Here is a 22345-nt window from a genome sequence, read left to right as displayed (position 1 = left end):
TTCTAGAAGATGTTGTTCTGCAAACAGACTAATTTTGTTCCATATGAGAAATACTGTCAACAGACAAAGGATTCCAGGGAGAAAGGAGATTCTGCAGTCTCGGGGTACTCACATACACATCCTGAGGACTTCCCCACCTCACCCACCCATCTTAAAGCTCCTTGCCCCCCATGTTCTCATAAGTTAAGTATGAACTTCAAAACAATTATATGCATGCCAGAATCTTTAAATCATGATATGCCTGTCAAGAAAAACATGGCTCTGTTCCAGCTCCCTCTCATCCCCATATATCAATGAAGACAGGGTACTGAGAGCCATCCTCTACAAAAGGAAATCATTAAAAGTTAAAAGTCAGGTAGTGCTGAAATTATCAGTTTCTGCTGCTCAGCAGTAAAAACCACGAAAACACTGTAATGAGCCAGTGCTGCTTGTAAAGACATCAATATGCTTCCTAATCGCTAAAGCTTAGAAATAGCAGAGTGATAATCTCATTTTACATCTAGTCTATTACAGTTCACAAAGTGTTTTCACAGATGCTCTTACTTGATCTTCACCATCATACAGTGAAAATTAATTCTTACTCCCATCATACAGGTATCTCTAAACGGACTTATCTAAAGCCATGGAGTCAGAAAGCAGAATTAGAACCAAAATCAGCTTCCTGGTTCTTCCAAATCTTGAGCCCAGTGTGATTTCTAGGTAGTTCTCCTATTTCTAGGGAACACAGTGGAATATCCGTCACAGTATCTTCCTCAACCACAGGGTTGAGCATTCCCCTCTCCTTTAGTCAATATTTATTGAGTTCCCACTGCTTACTAACCAATGCCACACTGGAGGTACCATGCTAGAGGAAGGACACAAAGCAAACAAGTTATGATCTAACCCATCAAGAAACACAGCCTTTAGGGAGAGAGGACCAGAGTCATTCATCACTCAAGCATTTACTGGACACTATGTTATGCTAGACAACGTGCTAAGTGGTGAGATTTCAAAAATGGTCCTTGCTCTCAGGGATCATAATGTGAAAAGGACAGTTGGTAATGAGACCACATATAATCAACTACAAACTGATTCTGATTCTTGCCATACAGACCTATATAAAACTCAGCAGTTCATGGATGCCAGACTCAACACAGAGCCTCAGAACTTTGGTCTTTTGGTACCTGAAGGTGACGGTGGCCTTTCCCCTACTCTTTCCACATGTCAACAACTGCTATTCAGCAAATGGTAATTAAGCCAGTGATCCTTTAAAGATGGTGAAGTTAAGGATCTTGAGGTGTTCACGAGGAGACTATACTTTTAGAAGAATGTATATTTCTGTATTTTGAAAACCTACCTGATGAAAGGAAGGTTCTGGGAGTGGAGACATTTCCCTGGGAACAGAGACTAAAGTCCACCTAGCACACAATATTATTTGAAACTTTAGATTCCTTCTGAGAACTGTCTACGTCCTGGGAAGGAAGGTGAGTCCTGGAAGAGTCATTTTCTGTATGTGAGCTGGCTTGTCTTGGAAAACTGGTAGCTCTTTAGCCAACAGGCCAAGGGCCTTTATTTTACTTTCTGACTTCAAAAGAATATGGCCTGCGGTGCTGCGAGACAGGCACTCTTCTCCATGGCAGAGAAGAGAGTGCCCTGTGAGCATGGCGCTCTTGCAGAATATCTTCCCATCTTCATGGCTCTGGATGTTTCCTTCCAGATCGTTTGTTAAAAAGCCCTGGCCTGCAATTCCTGGCCAGAAAGTGACTGTTCGCTGCTCTCCAACTTGTTATTTATTTTAACCACTACCTGATCTTGAAGACACTGTTAGCTATAAAATAATTCATAACAATAGAGCTCTAAATCTTCAGAGATTGTACAACTGAAGAGTATGCGTCTCAGAGTTTGGTGTGGCTCTCTGTGAGGCCTGAGAGGGCCTATAAACTGTTAACAGTAACATCTGCCCACAAACCAACTAAAAAGCTGGACAAACATTAATTTTTTAAAACTAAAACTCCTAAAGCCAACCTCTGCAGCGGGACTCTGGCATCTGAACTTCCATAAACAAATGCAAATGATGCATCTCTGTTGCTGAACAGGGTGTCTAGATTGGTCTATTTCTGGAGTCATTGAAAAGAAAACCACAAACATACACCCCTCAGCTAACTGTAATGCCTGCACTGACAGACCTCTCCGTGTCAAAGATTCAAAGCCCAGAGCCAGATGATCCCAACTTACAGCCCAAGGACAGAGCCCAGTTTTAATTTAGAATGCCTCTTTCATTCACTAATGAGGCTGCAGCTCACCACTGCAGGTGGAAGATATTGGTAGTTGTCATGGTTCTTGGCTCTCTAATTAAGAGGATCTATTTCAAGTCATATACCAGTGTGGTTGATCGGAGTCTAACCTCACTCATCTCCCTCGCCTATTAATATACGTGAACCTGCACGACATTAACATTTACTTCAGATTTAGTCGCCACCAGTGGGACCTGTTGCTCCATAGCTCTGCGTTAATTATCCACCCAGCACAAGCAGTTTTTCAATATGGAACTGGAAGAGAGAAGGGGGAGGGGAACAAGAGAACAAAGGGAGGAGGGGAGAGGTGAAGGGAGACAGAGAAGCAGAAAAGACTGCCTTTTATTTCAGAGACCTATTTTTTACATTATAACATGCAGATAAAAATGGTGTTGGGCTCTGGACTTTTTTTTTTTAATATGTTGTTACTGATGTATGGCTTGCAACTGTCCATCCAGCCAAGCAACACTGACATTTTAAAACTTGAGCCAAAGGCAGCCAGAGAGACATGAAAATATCACTTAACCAAATCATAAGCTTTGGTGTACGTCTTAGGACAAGAGGGAGCAAGTGGATGAAAAATACTTAGGAAAGAACACACTCAATTTTCTCTTCCTGGACTGACAAAAATATTCTATTTAACACAAACACTTAACAGGAACACTGTGCAAACAGCATGTCTGCACACAATATACCAACAACAGCCTTCCACTCAGGTTCTCTTCTAAAAGAGGTCAGTCAAATGACCCTGGTTAGGGTCCCTCCTGTCAGAATCCACCATTCTCCAAGAATCAGAAGCTCTCTAGCTACATAAACAGTCATTTCAGTTGAAATAAAATATCAGACTAAGAAAGATTCCACTGCCCGCCGCCCCGCATCATCTGTATGTCTCTCCCCCCCCCTTTTGGTGGTGGTGGGGTATTCAGCAAGCAAACAACGGCACTGAGCAGTTTTGATTTTTAATTTCACAGTTCATGGGTCTCATCCATCCATGTGAGGTCCACTACCAGATAAAAATCCTGCATCTATATTTCACGGCATCGTGTAAGACCAACTGCAGAAGACAATACATGCGCGGAACAGGCCTCCTCTCTCTCAGACTGGCCCTGCTGCTCTCCGTCCGCTCAGGAAACGTGTTGGTACCAGTTAAAAGGGGAGTGAGGGTGATCGCTGACAGGACCACAACCATGTCCCAGCCTCCTAGCAGCCATCTTGATCTATAAAGGCACCTATCAGTACAGAAAACAAGCCTTTTATAAATTGAAATCAGCTTCTGTCCTGGAAAAGCTAAGAGGTGATGGGTAAAGTTTAATTTAACAATATCTTTTAAAACTTAAATTAAAAGTTATATTAATAATTCCCAAATTTAATGGTCTGTGTTTTGAGGGAACAAAATTTAATGAAATTTAAATGTCAGCAGAAATAGTAAGCTTTCTCTGGACACTTGTGTGGGCATCAGCTTTTCCCTTCATGGATGGCCTACCTTTCAAAGGCAGAGAAGAGGGTCATATCGAAGGATACTGGAGAGATGAAAGCAGAGAGAAAGTTCATGGGGGTCCCTGAACCTTAATTTCTTACTCTCCTTTACCCCAGCTACTGACTCAAATACAGCTAATGCCACAAAGTACATAAAAAGTACAAGGGCTGCTGGTTCTTTCATGCAGAGCCTTAGTAGCTGTGTTAACAAGGAGGCCAATGAAATGCCAGGCCATTACAAATGCCCTATTGAGAAACTTAGCTAGTTGCGTCACTTCCACAGGCATATAATCCTTTCAAACTAGCTGACTGTGCCCCCAAATTTTATTGCCTTCTATGTAGAGCTGGCTTGGGGCATCCTCCCAGTGAAGGACACCTGGAGAAGAGGGTTATAAGAAGTGCAGGGAAAGAAGGAGGGAGGGTAGAACCAACAGTTATAACAGGTGTTTGCCTCTGCTAACTTCTCTACAAGCCAAGCCCGGTGCCACAGGACCTGATCTACCACTGGTTGGCCTATTCTTGCAATCCTGGCTTCTCTACAATGGAAAATGAGCTGGCTGCAAACAGTTAAAAAATGGGCTTCATTCATTCACCTTATGATGGATGCTGGAGACCACCTATTTTAGAAAAGAGTCAATATTCTGGCCTCAACAGTCACTTTCTTTTTTTTTTGGCAACAAAGGATTTTAGTTATTTATTTTAAAATTTTTTTATCATCTTTATTGGAGTATAATTGCTCTACAATGTTGTGGTAGTTTCTGCTGTATAACAAAGTGAATCAGCTATACGTATACATACATCCCCAACAGTCACTTTCTAATACTCCACTTTCTAATATTCCATTGGAAAGAACCAACAATTTTAATTGTGTATTCCATAAGAGTCTCAAAGGTATGGAAAACTGGGTACTGTTCCGTGGTCAAATTTTAGTGGGACTATCAAGAATAAGGAAAGAGGCTACACTCTTCTTGTAGACACAGCTCAGGGAATCTGGACCAGTTCACACCTTACAGATATTGGACCTAAAATTCTATAAAGGCTGGGAAAACTAAAAATAATAACATCCTAGGGAGAATATTTGAAATCCAACTAAATGTAGAGCGGGTTTCTACCCAAGGCTCAGCTGCTTTTCCCTAAGGAGGATTTCTGCTTCATTTACTCTCCTCTGACAGGGTCTTCTAAAAAAAAAAATGAAGGAGGACGAATAATGTTACTGGGACTTTCCTGGTGGCGGAGTGGTTAAGAATCCTCCTGCCACGCAGTGGTTGAGAATCTGCCTGCCAATGCAGGGGACACGGGTTCGAGCCCTGGTCCGGGAGGATCCTACATGTCGCGGAGCAACTAAGCCCGTGCGCCACAGCTACTGAGCCTGCGCTCTGGAGCCCGCGAGCCACAACTACTGAGCCCGCGTGCCACAACTACTGAAGCCTGCACGCCTGGAGCCCATGCTCCGCAACAAGAGAAGCCACCGCAATGAGAAGCCCGTGCACTGCAGCCAAGAGTAGCCCCCCTCGCTGCAAGTAGAGAAAGCCTGTGCACAGCAACGAAGACCCAATGCAGCCAAAAATAAATAAATAAAATTTTTAAAAAAGAAAAAAAAAAAAGAATCCGCCTGCCAGTGCAAGGGACACGGGTTCGAGCCCTGGCCCAGGAAGATCCCACATGCCGCGGAACAACTAAGCCCGTGTGCCACAACTACTGAAGCCTGCGTGCCTAGAGCCCGTGCTCCACAACAAGAGAAGCCACTGCAATGAGAAGCCCGCACATCGCAAGTAAGAGCAGCCCCCGCTCGCTGCAACTAGAGAAAGCCTATGTGCAGCAATGAAGACCCAATGCAAACAAAAATTTAAAAAAATTAAAGAATAATGCTACTATTGGGGCCAAAACAGCACAGGGCTTATTCCCCTCTTCTTTTACCCTTACCCTTGCCCCTCCCCCAATTTTACTCAGAAACCTCAAAGCTCCCCACCCTGCATGACTGAAGTAATCTCCTGGGCACGCTGTCAAACTGTGCTGTCGTGGTTTGATGCCACAGCTAAGTGCGGACTTGGGCTTCTGAAGCCTTCCAGTTATACCCCTGGTGACCTATTTAGGAGTTGAACATACTTGTCAGAGACAGAGTGCCATGATTTTTCCCTTCGGCCCACTTTTCTCTCAGATGGTCCCTAACCAAAGAACAGTCACCCTAAGGGCCTGAATGTGTGCACACAAATGGTAAGATTTGTGGAAAGCTTGTATACAGCAAGCATACAAGCCTTGCACATGAGCTCTTTCCCGTAACTTAAATAACCTGCAGGCACTTTTCTTACTATACAGCTTCCTACAACACCACAAACTGCAGCCTGAAGTCAAAGATGTCTGATATCATGGAATCAGGCGTCAGAATTGCTTTGAGTTAGAATGGCTAAGTGTCATCTATGCCAGGCAAAACCAAGAGGACTACCAAGGAGGGATAAAGCAAAACAAAGATAATAAAGCAAAACAGTGTTTCTCAATAAAGGTCAAAATTAGTGACATAGTTCTCCCTACATTTAAGACGCTCTTTCAAAAAAATGGCAAGATCAAGGAAAGTTAAATATAGCCAACCCATGTATAGAACTATGAAAAGTTACAGGTTTAGACACATTTAATGAGATTTATGTAGTATAATCTTCACAATGTATTTTGACCAATAATTGATGATTGTTAATGGAAAAAGTTCACCATAGAGTTTCCCTCTAATGTTTCCAGAGCTTTGTTAAAACCAAGAAGCAGTAGAGGGGCTTCTCTGGTGGCACAGTTGTTAAGAATCCGCCTGCCAATGCAGGGGACACGGGTTCGAGCTCTGATCCGGGAAGATCCCACATGCCGCAGAGCAACTAAACCCGTGTGCCCATGAGCCACAACTACTGAGCCCACGTGTTGCAACTACTGAAGCCCGTGCACCTAGATCCCATGCTCTGTAGCAAGAGAAGCCACCGCAATGAGAAGCCTGTGCACCACAACGAAGAGTAGCCCCTGCTCGCCGCAACTAGAGAAAGCCCGTGCACAGCAAGGAAGATGCAACGCAGCCAAAAAAAAAAAAAAAAAAGAATCAGTAGAACTCTACCTGAGGGTTCAGTGAACATGGGAATTAAAAAGCTCACAGCTCATCACAGGAGCCCATGGCTGGTGGAAAGAACAGGAGTAGCTCCACATTGCCCAGTTTTGTAATGCAGAGACTTTTCTAAACTCACTCAAAGTTCCGTGCACTTCATTAGCTTCTCTGCTCTGTTCTTTGTACAAATGCAGACAGGAGGAAAAAATATCCAACAACCGTCTGAGGATCACAGCTGGATAAAAGACTATAAATGTGCTCGTGCTGCTACAAACAGGTTTCCACCCTAGAATTCAACGTTGCTAGTAATTCTGAGAGGTACCCCCACCCCTGCCTGGCCTGGAGGTAAAGTGATGTCTTTGGGCTACAGTTAAGCTCAAACCCCACAGAGAGTCCTCTCACTGCTCACTTGAGCTTATTTCAAAAAGAGCCTCACGCAGAGCCCAAATCAGTGGGAAAGACTAACGCTAGGTTCAGGCACTGAGTCCCCGCCACCTGCCTCCCCCACCCTGCTGTTACTAAGTCTTTTGTCCTTTCAAGACCGGGAAACATTTCCTGGGAGATACCCTGTACAATTTGTCAGAAAACAGGGGAAGGGCAAAGATTAAACACCAAAGCTACTAACATACAGAAAAGCAAACGTAATTAGGGAGAAAGGAATAGTCACCATGTGTTTGTGTTAACAAAGGTACCACCCACTTCGAAGAACCCAGACATCATTTCTGTTCCCCAACCAGTGTTTATCTTTGCACGTCTCTCATTTGTAATACCACTAAGTATTACGCAGCAAAGAGCAGAGGAAATGGGTCAGTCTCTGGCTTTCAAGTAGTTTAATGAACATTTAGTACAGGATTGCAAAAGGGAAAGGAGTAGTTCTTTGAATGAGTGAGTCAAGTTTTTCTTTATTTAGAAAATTTCATCTATCTGCAAGGTGTACTTGGAATTTGCTTATTGTGAATTCAGCAACAGCTGTATGTAACAGCCAAGTTCCTTTTTACTGATGGGTCCAATCAATAGTTTCTTCTTTTGTCAGTGCCCATTATACCCCTCAGTGTCTTTTGCCTCTCACACAAAACTTCGTCTTTATTCTTATTTGCTGAGACTAGATTTAGAAATAATTAAAGGCTTAAAGGATGAGGATTTTGATATCTGTAAGTGGCAGGCAGAAAAAAGAGTCACCTTCTTATTCTTAACTGTTGTTGAGTCATGGGAAAAGCAGTCAGCGAGCGACCTGTGCATGCGTCCTGGGCATGGTGACAAATCTGCAACACCAAAGTGCCTTTCTGAAATTTGGTCTAGGACTTGCACTGAATACAATGTCCTCCTCTTTCAGGAAACTGGCAGGGGGACAGCTGTACTCCTGTCCTGTCTCTTGGGAGGCTAGCATTATGCAGAGGTGCTCTTATAAGTGTCACTCATTGAATGGCAATGCAGCTGGCCATGTTGTACTCCCTGGGGACTTTAAGTCAAAGGAAGAGCACAGTGGAGGTGGGAAAACAAACTTTTTTTTTTTTCCTGCTCTGGTGACTTAAAACTCTGGCACCTTAAAACAAAAATGCAGGGACTTCCTTGGTGGTCCAGTGGTTAAGAATCCGTCTTCCAATGCAGGGGACATGGGTTCAATCCCTGGTCGGGGAACTGGGATCCCACATGCCACGTGGCAACTAAGCCCTCAGGCTGCAACTACTGAGCCCACAACGAAGAGCCTGCGTGTTGCAATGAACACCCAGTACAGCCAAAGATAAAAAACAAAAACAAACAAAAAAACCCCAGAAAACAAGAATGCATTTCCAGGTGCCTGTGCTGCATTATCATAGTAAATGCCAACATAACCTCAACCAGAATTTTCCACCAGATTGGTCTGCTTAACTACACACCCAAGGAACTGTTGTGTATGCGCTGGGGGTGGGACAAGAAAGTTCAGAGATGGATTTCAGTATTCTACTCATAACTCAAAGCAAACAACATTCAGCTTCATCTATTTTCTATCGCCATATCACTTGTAGAAGAAAAAATATACCCATTTCTGTTAAGAAGCAGGACACCTGCATTTCTAAGGAGCATCAAAGCAGACGGTTTCTTTTTATAAGCTATATAAAACCTTCAAGCAAATATTCTCTGCATGCCGCCTCCCTATTTACTGTTATCTGGACTTACATAAAGACACGTATAAATAGGTGAGTTCACTGCACTGTTCGAACAACTTTTTGTTCTTGTTCACCGAGATCAAAAGCTCATTAACTGATCTGTAGTTATTTCCACCCCAAGCAGTTACCAATCAAACTGAGGTGATTAAAATCTTCCTCCTTAAACCAGGAACCAGGGGCCTCCAAGTATGAGAAGTGCCTATACACAGAAATTTTCTATTGTGGCTGGTGGGAGCCAGGTGAGCATCCTGCCTTAGGGCAGGTGGTGGATTTTTTATACTTCCTCTAGGGTAACTTCCAGCCTTAGACTTCTTTGCTAAGAGGGGTCACCCAGAAAAGCTGAAATAGCAACATACCAAATCATCATAAGGTTCCCTCCACTGAGACACATCATCTTGACTGAGTTCACAGAAAAAATCCTTTACTTACTGTCATTACATAGACAATATAGGCATAGACATTTAAGTGTACTTAAATCAACCATCTTTTTCTAGGTAAGACTAAAAATTTAAAAATAAAAAGATAGGGGAAGTGAAAAGACAACCCACAGAATGGGAGAAAAGACTTGCAAATCATATATCTGACAAGGGACTTGTATCTAGAATATATAGAGAACTTTTACAACTCAATAATAAAAAACCAAATAAGCTGATAAAAATTGGACAAAGATCTGAATAGACATTTCTCCAAGAAAATATACAAATGGCCAAGAAGCACATGAAAAGATGTTCAGTATCGTTAGCCACCAGGCAAATGCAAATCAAAACCACAATGAGATAGCACTTCATAGCCATAGGATGGCTTTAATCAAGAAGACAGGTAATAGCAAGTATTGGAAAGGATGTGGAGAAACTGGAATGCTCATACACTGCTGGTGGGAATGTAAAATGATGCAGCCACTTTGGAAAATAGTCTGGCAGTTCTTCATCGGTTAAATGTAAGAGTTACCATATGACCCAGTGATTTCACTCCTGGGTATATACCTAAGAGAAATGAAAACAGATATCCACAAAAAAACTTGCACACAAGTATTCACAGCATGATTATTCACAATAGCAAAAAGAAGAAACAACCCAAATATCCATCGACTGATGAATGGACTACAAAAATATGGTATAGCCATACACAGAATAGTATTCAGCCATAAAAAGGAATGAAGCACCAACAAATGCTAGAAGGATGAAACTGGAAAACTCACTGAGCCCTTTTGAGTAACACTTGTACTTTCACTCAGAGCTTAATAAAAAACAGTGTTTCATTCAACACACAGTAGTGACAATTTGAATTCCTTTTCAGTTCAAATCAGGTAATTTATTTGTCTTTATGATTTGGCTTTAAAAAAATTCTCTTGGGGCTTCCCTGGTGGCGCAGTGGTTGAGAGTTCGCCTGCCAATGCAGGGGACACGAGTTAGTGCCCCGGTCCGGGAGGATCCCACATGCCCCGGAGGGGCTGGGCCCGTGAACCATGGCCGCTGAGCCTGTGCGTCCGGAGCCTGTGCTCCGCAACCGGAGAGGCCACAACAGTGAGAGGCCCGCGTACCGCAAAAAAAAAAAAAAAAAAAAAAAAAAAACAATCTCTTGGAAACATACTTGATTAAGAATTTTAAAAAGACCAACATGAATCTCATCTCCAGATTAAAATGAAGGCTGTACCTAAATATGGCTTTTGCACATTTAAACATGTAAAAAACCACACAACTCATTTACAAAGGCCCCAAACAGCACTAATGTACTAGTGGAGCCCATCTGTAAAGTACTTTGAGAGCCTTAAGGAACAGCAGGAGATGGATGAGATTATAACTGCATTCTACCTTTCACTGAGTATGGTAATTAATTTTGGGACAAGCCCGAAATGAAAAATTTCCTACAACAGTACCACTAAGTACTTGCCTTAAATTACACAAAAACTGTTACCTCTGAGAAGTATTACCTCTCCTTCTGGTTTTAATATTTCTGACGCTTCCTTTCTCAACCAAAGCCATCTGGGTCACAAACATTTTTTGAGTAAACAACTCATACCAAGTATTAGTCTTATATTTTTTTTTTTTTTTTTTTTTTAGCGGTACGCGGGCCTCTCACTGTTGTGGCCTCTCCCGCTGCGGAGCACAGGCTCCGGACGCGCAGGCTCAGTGGCCATGGCTCACTGGCCCAGCCGCTCCGCGGCACATGGGATCTTCCCAGACCGGGGCACGAACCCGTGTCCCCTGCATCGGCAGGCAGACTCTCAACCACTGCGCCACCAGGGAAGCCCCAGTCTTATATTTTTAAACAGCGATTATCCCTTATCTTTGAACTAAAGTACTCATTTCATAAAAATTGGTCCCGGAGCCCCACATTAATTTGACGAAGCATGCATGTGAAATTGAGTTAAAGTTAAATGTTACTAGACCCCTCCTGTTTGAGTGGACCATTTAAAAACAATACTACACACCCAGATTCCAACACAACACAGCAAATGCAAAAATAAATAAAATACACACAAAACCAAATTAGGTTTGTTTATTGTTGAGTTATTTTACTATTGAGGGGGCAGAGTGAAGGGAGGGAGTCCAGATGCTGTCACCTCCAGTTCTTCAGTGCCAGGCTTCCAAGCACTTGGAATGTCAGAAACAAAAGATGTATAAGATAATGTTAAAACAAATGTATTTTAATTCACCACTTGCCTGATACTATCCTAATGACGAGCTAATAAACACAACAAAATCAGAAAAATCACCTCCTTAAAAGTTCAAACAGTATAGATTTTCTGCAAGGCAGTTTTCTACTGTGTGTGTGAAACCTTTCTTGTTATGACTCACTGAAAATTAAATATGCAAAACTCCAAGCTGAGCTTAGTTTTGCCTGTGCACAGAGACCTTTTTACTCTCATTCTTCGAAAACCTCATTTTGGATCATGCTGCCAACACCAGAGAGAGGAAAGCCGGCCAACAATTCCAAATATAACATGCGGAGGCAAATGCTACAGAAATCTGTCTGACGGGAAGCGACCATGCTGAGGTCTGCTGAGGTAGATGCACTTCTCAACCAGACCGTTCTGGTCCCTCAGACTGTTTGGAGCAAAATGCAATCAGAGGAAACCATCCAGGTTCCAGTCAGCCCCATTACCGATGCCTATGGTATTCACTTTCTCAGTGAGAACAATCCTATCCATCTCAAACAGAAAGATGGGTCGGCGGCAACCAGAGCTCCACCAGTTAGTCTAATTTTTTTTTTTTTTTTAAGGCCAATTTTTAGAGACCAGTCCATGGAGATCAGTATTTTCGGAAAGCTCAACTTATTGCACGACAATTATGATAAAGGTAAGGTTCCCCAGGGAACACTTAAAAACATCTCTTCCTAATTCTCTAGGAGCAGGTTTAGTAACCCCTAACCCCACTCTGAATAATTGATAAACCAGTTAAACTTGGATAAAATGATTATACTATCACTTAAACAAATATGAAGACATCAGCTCCTCAAGTTTAATTCTTCAATGAGTTCATGGTACTGAGCACAGGACAATTCATTCCCTCACCCAGATCATCAGAGAAAACCCAGAAATAAGGCTCCCAGTCTAACTGGGAAGAAAGGACTGTTCCTCATACAGAGCCCTGGCCCCTGAGATAAGACAAGACAATTAATACAGCTTATGTGACCAGTCATTTCCTCCAGTAGATTATCTTAGGAAAAATCCCCTGTGGTTATGGCCATGTCACTAAGCCCAGGAGGTAAAGCTTGCCTAGAATCACTTCGGGAGCATTTTACTAGATGCTGTTCACTGGGAGGCAAGCTGGCAAGGCCACCAGAGACTGAAAGAGGACTTGTCTCACAGAATTTTGAATGGAGACCCACAGCAGCACTGCAATTATGACCTACAGGGTTTGTAAAACGCCACCTTCACTTTTGAACATTCTGTACATAAGGAAAATTATCATTACTATGCTTACCTAAATAATCCAGTCTTAGTTAAAAAGGGAAGGAAGAGAAAATATAGTCACACCTCCTAACCTCACTCCCACATGACACAAATAAACAATAACGGGACAAATTACCATGAGCACACCCAGGAATCAAAATTTTCTGACACCATTAAGTGCTTGACCTAACTACTTGGGTTGAGATGGTTAATGAAATACTTCACTTGGGCTAGAAGAGTGTGGGGTAGGAGGCAGGAAAGTGGGGTAACCCTCACTTGAAAGAAGGGTTCCTGCCTTTGTACCAATATCTGCAACGTTTTGTGATTTATATAACTACTCAGATAAGTCAATGGTACATTCAGTCCTGGCATCTTCAAAGAGGGAACTGGAGATGTGAAACAAGCTCTGCCTCATTTACTAGGATTCGCAAAGCTCTGATTACCAGTTCCCATTCATGGTCTTAAAAAAAAAGTAGTCAATGAAATGCACAGTCTGAATCTCACTAACAGCTAGAAACCCCTCCTCTCTCCTACCAGCTAAAGTAGAACTGTTAATTGTTACAATTTGACAAGACTTGAACTCATCAAATTCAAAGATTCAGGGGTTAGGTTTTATAGTTCGAAAGCCCAATCTCAGGCAAAACAGCACACTTTTTCTATGCCTGAAGTTTCTAATAAACAATTTCAGCTTTATTAAACAAACAATAATAAAGAGCTTACAAAATTCTCACTCAGTATGGGAATCACCATTCTTGGTTAACGGTAACTTCATTCTACAGGTAAAACATTAACCCACATTTTAAATCAAGAAGTCTACAATTCAGTCTTAGTATGTATCAAACAAGCGCAATAAAAAAAAATCAGCTCAAGTTTAATTCTCAACCAGAGCAACACAACACATCCAGGTACAAATCTCTTCTGTGCTCAAGAACAGCACAGGAAACTTGACAGGAGATTTTTTTCCCCAGGTGGATTACACCTTATACCAACAGGAAGCAAAGGTTAAAAACCACAGAACCTTACTGCTGGTATTAGTCACTTCACAATAAAAATTTTAAAGCCATTGGCAAAGCTTCCTCCAGGATAATCATTTTTGTCCCTGCAACATTACAAGCCAAGATAGGGTGCTCTCCTGGGCAAAGGAATCTTGGGAATGGTAATGGGAGCTTCCTACAAAACTTCTGACTACAGACTTAATTTGCCCAGTATCAGTCATCTGTCTAATAAGTGTTCCAAAACCTGCAATTAGTACAAATATACAGTGGGCACTACTCCACCAACCGAGAAACAGAATGTGAATGGAACTGTGTAGAGAGCTTAAGGAAAACCTCACTTTTTTTTTTTTTTTTTTAAACAGAGGGCTAAAAAAGGCAACATCAAAAACGGGTGGGAACAAACAGAACAGCCCCTCTCCTTCCCGCTCTCTCCAGCCATCTCCTCTCATAAACGCCTGCCTCAGTCAACTGTTGCTGAACAGAACAAGACCCATCAGAACAAGATGCAATCGGGGTCCCGGCGCAGATGTGGGATTTTTGTGGAGGGCAGAGGTGATTTCTCCAGGCAGAACCTGGAGTTTAAACTCTTCTTGGCCGGATTGTTCTGGGCTGAGCTGCAGAGGAGGATCAAGCAGCGGGCGACCAACCCTGGTCCCTCCCTCCCTCTTCGGTCTCTCCCCTCCCCTCGCGTTCAGTAAGCGTCGCGGGGGTGGTGGGGGGGTGGGGGGAAAGCGCACAGCTTTTTTGCTCCGGTCCTTAAAAATGCCCTCGCGGGGCCACCACACACAATCCTAACCCCGACAGCAAAGGATTCTGCAGCGAAGGGTTCGCCGATCCCGAGCGGAGAAGTGAAATCGGCGCCCAATGGCAATTTTAATTGTCTAACCCGGCCCGATTTCCCAAGAGGCGGCAGCGCGGGGCGGGGAGGGAAGAGGGAGGCAGCTCCGACAGGCAACAGGGGGCAAGCGGCGGCAGAGAAAGGGGACTAAAGCGGCAAGATCCCAGCCCCGGCCCCCGAGGAGCTTCCGCAGAAAGGACCCCGAGGCAACCCCCACCGTTCCCCGGGAGACGTTTGCAAATCATATATGCAGCCAAAATGGCGCTGAGAATAAAAATATAATTTAAAGGCAGGTCGCCATATTGTAAACAGAGAGGCAGAGAGAAGAGGCGGACTCGAGAGACACCCTCCATGATTTCTTCCACAGCCGGGAGCGCCCGGGCGCCGGGTCCCGCGGGTCTGGACCAGGGCAGCTCCGGCCGCCGAGGGCTCCGCGCACCCACCGCGAGGACAGCCCAGCCAGGCAGGAGCCCGAGGGCGGCAGGCGCGCGGGGAGGCGAGCGGCGCAGGGCCCGGAGCTCCTCCCCTTCCTCCCCGCCACCGTCGGCCGTGCCCCACCGGCTCCGTCCCGGCTCCTCAGCGACTTCCAATCCCAGATGGGGCTCTCCTCACCCCTCCCAACCCCCACCTCGGGGTCCGGACCCACAGCTGCTCCTCCCCCCCCAAACGGCCGGATCCGGGCAGCACCTGGGGGCGGGGAGGCGCTGGCCCCAGCGGCTGCAGAAAGCTAGCGGCTGCAAGCGCCCGTTATTTCGGCAGCCAGGGGTAGGCCGGGTGAAGGAATGTTCCGAGAAGGGTCCGCCAAGGGGCTCCGGAGGGGTCCCCAGACCTTACCAGCACTGGAGATGGAAGGCGGCCGGGCAGTGGTCACAGCACAGGAGATCCCCACCTTCTTTGCAGCTATCGCAGCTGTCGTGGTTGGTGGCCCTGCCGCTTCGCCGGGGCTCCTTCTCAGGCTTCCGACTCCGCTTTTCTGCCTCGTCCGTCTTGGGGGGAGCCAGCAGAGCTTGGATTTGCTGCACACACATACAAATGGCGTGTGTGCACACCCGGAGGTCCCGGGCGGTCCGTCGCCCCCCCGGCGCGGCTTCTCCGTCACCCACCCCTCTCCCCCCTTTTGTCCTTCTTCCTCCCATCCAGCCTGCTCCCAGAACCTCTCAGCCCCCGGAACCAGGGGGAGCCCAACCTAACCGCGTTCCTGCAGCACAACAACGAGAACGGCTTCTTCCAAATGGGGAGGATCAGAGTAGGGGGATGGGGAGAGGGTGCGCGGTTCCCTTCTCGCCACTTCCTTGTATGGACAGTGGGGGACTCCAAAGCCAGGCTCGGGAGAGGCCTGAAGCCCAGTACCCGGACGTGCTGGGGGAAGCACAAAGGGGCCGACAAGAAGGGGGTGGGGAGGCCCGCCGGTGCAACGAGATGGAGTGGGTTGGCGCCTCGGGAGAGCGAATCGAGGGCGGCGGGTAGGTGAAACTGCTGCAAACGTCCTCGGCGGCTGAGCGTAACCCCCCGAGTTGCAAAGATGGGAGGGAGAGTCTGGGTGAGGAAGAGCCCCCCCGTCCCCCGGCCCTCTTGCGCTGCGAGCTCAGGGCCGGCTTTGTGGGGCGGAGGGCGGAGGTTCCCTCCCGGCGCTGGGGGAAGGGGATGAGGAGGGCCACTCTTACCTCCATCAGCCCCCCCGACGTGTCCAAGTCGTACACGATCGTCTTGGTCTCCATTTTCTCCCACATTCATCCACCTCCCGGGCTGGGCGCTCTCTGCTCCGGCCCCCCCAACCCCGGGGGGAGGGGGGAAACGGGGGGAGGGGGTGCTCCTGACCCCGGCCCCCCTTCTTTTTTCCAAACACGGGTCCCGACTTCCTCGCCCTGGCACCCCCCCCACCCCCCGGCCCCCAGTCCCCGGGACGGCAGCGTCCTCCCCACGGGCCGTGAGGGGGGAGCGGCCCCTCAGCCCCGGCCCGGCGTCTGGCTGCACGGTGGGTCCCGGCTCCGGGAGTCAGGCCTCGGCGGGGCCTAGTCCCACAGGCTAAAGCCGGTGCTGGCGACCGCTGGTCCGGCCGGGAAAGCTGGCGGGCGCTGCCATCCCGGGGTTGGGGGGATCGCAGTGGGGGTGAGAGGTTAGGTGAGGTTGTGGTACGTGAGGTGACTGCGGGGAGGGTGATGGGGGGTGGTCCCCGGGCTCCGCCTCTCGCCGCCGCCGCCGTCTGCGTCCCGGCTGCCGCGCACTTGGCGCAAACTTACCGCGAGCGCCCGCAAAGCCACCCGCGCAGGCGCCCCGGGATCGCCGCTCGCCGCGCGCAACCGCAGTGACAGCCGGCGGCCGGGCTCCCGCGCAGCCGCAGTGAGGGGGTACCCCCCAGCGCGCAGCCGCGCTGGCATTCGTCTGGAGAGCCGAAGCCCCGCCTTTCTGCCCTGCGCCAGCGTACTGAGAGAAAAGGGCGGGACTTGAGGTCTCGCGCAGGCGCCTGGGAGAGCGCCTAAGGGTCACGGCGCAGCCGCAGGAACATGGGGATTCTTCATCCATTGGTGTTTGAGTATAGACCAAGACTACTCTGTTCCCGCGCAGGCGTATTGAGGATGCTCCCCTCCCGCCCCACAGCAACACAGCCGGCTCCGCGCAGGCGTATTGTCACCTGCAGGCCCTAACAAGAATGCTTCTCCTTTCGCCATTTTGGTAGTGGGATATAAACCACCGTGTCCTTGGTGCCCTCAGGCATGAACAGAAAGGAGCAAAGTGTGGTGTTGGCTAGAGCTGGTAGGCTGTCGGTGACAGCAAGTACTTCTAGGGATGTTGTACTGGACTCTGGTTCCAGCGTCAGGTGTGGCTGGACCAGGCGCCATATTGGTAAAGAGAAAAGAAAAGCCATCGCGACGGAAAACGATGCTTTTGGTGTCGGGTTGGATGGCTACTGTTCCCTCTTCCCTCCCGCTCCCAGCAGTAAATTTTAGCCTGAGCATTCCTGCCTTTCATGGTGATGAAAGGAGAGGTCAACCTGCCCGTCACTACCGTCTCTTGATCACTGTCCCTGAGAATGGCTTTCCAAGAGGAAGCCCAAAGCGAAGAGTTTGTAATGCTGACAACGCCCAGCTACCTGCCTACAGTGGACTTCAACTCCCAGTTTGCAATGCGCAAAGGGTCCAAAGGGCGAACGAGAGCGCATTGCATCCTGGGAGCAAGAATCGCGATGGCGCTGGTGGGTTATGGGGGCCGTAGTTCCGTGTGCATGCGATGCAGTGGACGGTAACATAGACTCGGGGAAGAGTGATTTGCCTGCCGGAAAGATACTTTTCAGAGCTGCCGTGCTGCATGCTGGGATTTGTAGTCTGAAAGGCCTCACCTCGAATTCTGGGCGGGGCTTCACGCTCTCCACGGCGCCCGCCCCTGCCCTTGGTACCATCTTCAGAGGCTGCCAGTTATCTCTGCCTGACTGTAGATGAAGCGGTGGAGAAGGGAGTGGCATCATTGTGCCTGACACTAGGCGTTTAGTTGGCGTTGTTACCAGGTAGCTGTGTCCTGGCTCACTTTTGATGTTAAGGTGTACTTAGCATTCTCAGAAGCCTAAAACTGGAAAGGGCTTAAAAACCATCTCTTAATCTCCTCACTTCCAGATGCACAAAGAAGAGCAGTGATTTGCCTCGTTCACATAGTGAATTTATGGCAGAACTAGGAATGAAACAGCTTTCTTGATTCCCAGGCTAGGATACTGTCTAACTGCCTGCGAGGAGTTGCTGCTTTTTTGGGGAGAGTAAGGAGGATGATTGGATAGGGTGGGGATGTCGGTGTGTGGACTTAGGTTTCCGTTTTTCTGACTTTCCTAATGATCCTGTTGTTGCCTGGGAAGAACGATAAAGTCCTGGGCCTTATTGATCAAGCAGGGGAGTATATCATGTAGATCGGCCCTCTCTGCCCTCTACCAGCCTCAGCAAACAAGAAATCTTAGTGGCTATGGGCCAGAGATGTGGCCCTCAGAGAGAGGAGGGCTGAGCTAGAAGTATGGAAGTGGGCGGACCTCATCTCTTCTTAGGCTGTATTTCATGCCACAGACCCTCAGAAATGGATACATCATGTGCCCTCTCCCACTGGCGTCCTTCCCACTGCTCAGGGCCCAGCTGTGTTGATGTGTCAGCCTGAAGGTATTATGGGGCAGAAAAGTAAGCCATTGGCACATGTCCAAAGAGCCAGGCTTTGCTTTGATCAACACCATCATTGCTGTTGAGAACAGACATAGGCATTAATAGGCTAAAGAGGGAAATAATACTTGGCTCTGTTGACAAGTGCCAGGGGAACTAATCACTCCACAAACCTTCCCCTCAGAACTTGGAGGATGAGGTCAGCCCAGTGGGGCCAGTAGTTGGTGCCACCTTGGAGAGCTCCAGCCCTGGCTGTTCCAGGGGGATTGAGGAGAGAGAGCAGGTGGGTTACAGATGCCTTCGGAAGTGACCTCTTGTGGCTAATTTAGGCACTGCATCCTGCATAGACTGGAGCCTCTCCATCCTTCAAGGTGGCTTGTGGTAGAACCAGGAGGTGGGCAGCCGTGAGTGGTCAAGACCTCCCTGGTGGATGACTGTAGAATTTCTGGTTACTGCTACTATTTCCGTCAGAGAGTTTGTGTCATCTGGCTTCTGAGTGCCCTTAACTCCCTGTTGCCTCCCTCTTGCTCTTACTCTGGAGAGCAGCCATGCAGAGCATACCTCTAAGCATGGATGTATCATGGGGACCAAGGCTGGCTAAACACATCTCAGGAGGTTCTGGGGGCCATAGGGAAGGGGCATAGAGGCTAGGAGGGACCAAACGTGGCAAACCTAAGCACATCCGCTTCAGTCACCTCTTTCTGGAGTCCATGGATACAGCTTTTGTTAAAATAGGAGCCAGGGGCTTCCCTGGTGGCGCAGTGGTTGAGAGTCCGCCTGCTGATGCAGGGGACATGGGTTCGTGCCCCAGTCCGGGAAGATCCCACATGCTGCGGAGCGGCTAGGCCCGTGAGCCATGGCCACTGAGCCTGCGCATCCGGAGCCTGTGCTCTGCAACGGGAGAGGCCACAACAGTGAGAGGCGCACGTACCACAAAAAAAAAAAAAAAATAGGAGCCAGGCCCCTACGCTGCATTGCCTCTGCGCCTCACAGTCTGGATGTTCTCTGAGGACAAAACAGACTAGAGCCTCATGTTCAGGGGTTCAGTCTCTGATTCCTATTCCAATTTCCTAAGCCTTGCTAGCTGGAAGGAAGCGAAAGAAGAGAGGCATCAGGCTTCCTGGGCTTTTTCAGCAATACAGTGGCTCAAAGGAGAGGCTTGGGAATGTGCCAGCCTGCAGTTCTGGACCTAGCAAAGAGGAGGAAATGAAGCATTGGGATTGATAAGCATTTGAGTTCCTGGGCTCCCATACCCCTGTGGCACTAGCAATTGGGACCTCTCATTTCACATGCCATCTGTTGCACTGACCTTGTTGGGACAGTAGTCCCTGAAGCACTGGCACGTGACTGTGTTTTTTCTGTTGTTGTTGTTGTATATTTTTTGGCTGCGCCACACAGCTTGCTGCTGCAAGGTCTTAGTTCCCTGACCAGGGATTGAACCCAGGCCACCACATTGAAAGTGCTGTGTCCCAACCGCTGGACCACCAGGGAATTCCCATGACTGGTTTTTGATAAAATCTGGAGATGATCAGTTGGTAGGTCCAGCATGCCTTCTGGTCCTAAAGTCCACATCCCATTTATCTCCCACCTTCCTTCCCTCCAAGAAAATACCATCCACCAGGCCATTGCTTGTTTTTTTTTTTTCAAAAACACCATTTTAATAAGGAAACAACAGAAATAGAAGATTGTTCTCTGGCTGGAGCCCAGACGCCGTATAATACATTACATGTACAAAGTGGCCTGCAGCCAGCTTCTGGGCCTCTCCCTGGGACGCTCTGACCCCCTGTTCCATGCCAAATTCCTGGACCCTTTGACCTCTGCTCCTCTCCAGAATATGCCTGCCCACTCCCCTTATCCCAAAACGCAGTGGCCAGGAGGGAAGCCTGACAGGGGGCTGGGGTTGGGGGAGGGGCTAGTGGGAAAGAGGATGTTTTTAACAGCCAGACTGACATCAGGGGAAGGTCTCCCTCTCTTCAGGGTGCAGGGCTGCCAGGGGAGCAGTGGGGTGTCCTGCTTTGGTGTGGAGCATGAGTGGTGTGGCCTAGGGAAGCCCAACCTGAGCTTGGGGTATAGTCCCTAAACCCTTTAGGATGCCTTAGAATTATTGCCTCCCCCAGAAAGGGATAGAAGGCAGAACTGACCATTCCCAGGGCCTTAGAGAAAGACTAGAGACCCCCCCCCCCGAGGGGGCTGATGTCAGCATGTCAGGACTACCCAGAGGTCACTGCTGAGAGCAGTTTTGGCCACTGGTGATGGCCCTGTGAGGAGCACCCTGGCACAGTTTCCGCCACCGTCAAGTTAACCCTGCTGCAGGGCGCTACATGCCAGGGCTGGATGGCGGTCACGTGGAGAGAGGCGCTCCCGCTCTGCCTGTGAATTCCAGGCTGGAGGTCCAGGGCACGAAAGAGAGTCAGGAGAATGCTGGTTCTTGATGCCTGTGCCCCAGCTGTGTTCTGCCTAGAGGCAGATGCCCCTGACTTGGACCCAAGGAAGGGCCCTAAGTGGGCAGTGGTACCAAGAAAATAGGCCCTGGCGGGCATTGCAGGCGGGAAGAGCACAACTTTTTGAGGGATTGGTGGCATCTCTTCCCAGGTGGTATGTACAGGAGGTGGAGGGACAGCAGGAAGCTGGGAGCTCTGCTGCTGGGCTGTGAGGCAGGGCTGAGCCAGCTTGCCCAGGCTGCCCCACCTAGATGGAGACTTCATATTCTCTCGTCTCCTGCAAAGGAAAGAGACTGCTGGGAGTTGGAAACTTGTAAAAGGTTCGTCAGTCCATAATCCACCTTCCCAAGGGAAAGGGAAAGGGAAAGGGAAAGAGAGAGGGCTTGGCAGGACCCTTAGGGGTACCTGCCCAAGGGAGCATAGGATTGGGTCCTGATTAGGGTGTCAAGCCTGGTATGGGTACTTACTCCAGTCTCGTAAGTCGGATTGTCAAATGCTGACTCCACGGTGATGCGGTCATAAGGGCGGGGTCGTGTGCGGGGCAGCTGCAGGGGGCTTTTCCCCTGGAGCCTGTGTGGCAGAGAAGCCTGTGAGTCAGGAGTGCTGGGAAGGAGTGAGTCAGGGGTGCAGGGCAGGAAGGGAAGCCAGACTCACCTGGAGAAGTAGAGGTACACACCTCCCACCAAGAGCGCCATTGCCACCAGCGGCAAGAAGATGGCAGCTGCGATGTGAGCAGCATCCAGGGTGCTGGAGGCAGCAGGCGCCTTGGCAACTGAAAGCACAGAGGATGGGATTGGGGCAGAGGCCTGGGTCCCATATCCCCTCACCTCTGCCCAGGGACATCCAGCCACCAGCTCCCTCTAGCTGGCTGGGGGCAGGGAAGGAGCTTTTTGCCCCGCTAGTCCCAGACCTCTCTCTCTCTTTCTCTGCCCTCCCTCCTCAGAGAACCCATGGCCTGGGAGCTGTGAGAACTAGGGGCAGGGAGATTATTTCCCTGGCCCTCAAGGTTGGGGGCTCACCATCCAGGCTGCGGCCGCTGTAGAAGCCATCCAGAGAGGCTGGAACAAGAGGGGA

At 48.2% G+C, this 22345-nt stretch overlaps 2 protein-coding genes across 7 annotated transcripts in view; both read right to left on the bottom strand.

Moving 5' to 3' along the window:
• PHF12 (PHD finger protein 12) overlaps window positions 1–16557 on the bottom strand; it is a gene marked incomplete at its 5' end in the record, with an annotated part of 39734 nt that extends 23177 nt beyond the window's left edge. For 2 of the 3 annotated variants that reach the window (XR_014298346.1, XM_082679417.1), the window contains 2 exons: window positions 15535–15716; window positions 16365–16557. Coding sequence is in view for 2 of the 3 variants with exons in the window: in XM_082679417.1 (XP_082535543.1) it covers window positions 15535–15716; window positions 16365–16430 (248 nt within the window). Of the gene's footprint in view, window positions 1–15534; window positions 15837–16364 lie in introns of those variants that run through there. The other variant, XM_082679416.1, reaches the window with a different exon arrangement.
• Window positions 16558–21518: 4961 nt separating this feature from the next.
• Window positions 21519–22345, bottom strand: part of SEZ6 (seizure related 6 homolog) — a gene marked incomplete at both ends in the record, with an annotated part of 43885 nt that continues 43058 nt past the window's right edge. The window contains 4 exons of one of the 4 annotated variants that reach the window (XM_082679222.1): window positions 21519–21548; window positions 21739–21841; window positions 21926–22043; window positions 22291–22329. In XM_082679222.1, the coding sequence (XP_082535348.1) occupies window positions 21519–21548; window positions 21739–21841; window positions 21926–22043; window positions 22291–22329 (290 nt within the window). Of the gene's footprint in view, window positions 21613–21738; window positions 21842–21925; window positions 22044–22290; window positions 22330–22345 lie in introns of all 4 variants that reach the window. The other 3 variants (XM_082679220.1, XM_082679221.1, XM_082679223.1) reach the window with 3 other exon arrangements.

The sequence above is a fragment of the Grampus griseus genome (genome assembly GCF_964374135.1).
Source record: "Grampus griseus genome assembly, chromosome: 20".
Taxonomy (NCBI): domain Eukaryota; kingdom Metazoa; phylum Chordata; class Mammalia; order Artiodactyla; family Delphinidae; genus Grampus; species Grampus griseus.
The sequence above is the reverse complement of the archived record's forward strand: the minus strand, read 5'-3'. Positions and strand labels throughout refer to the sequence as shown.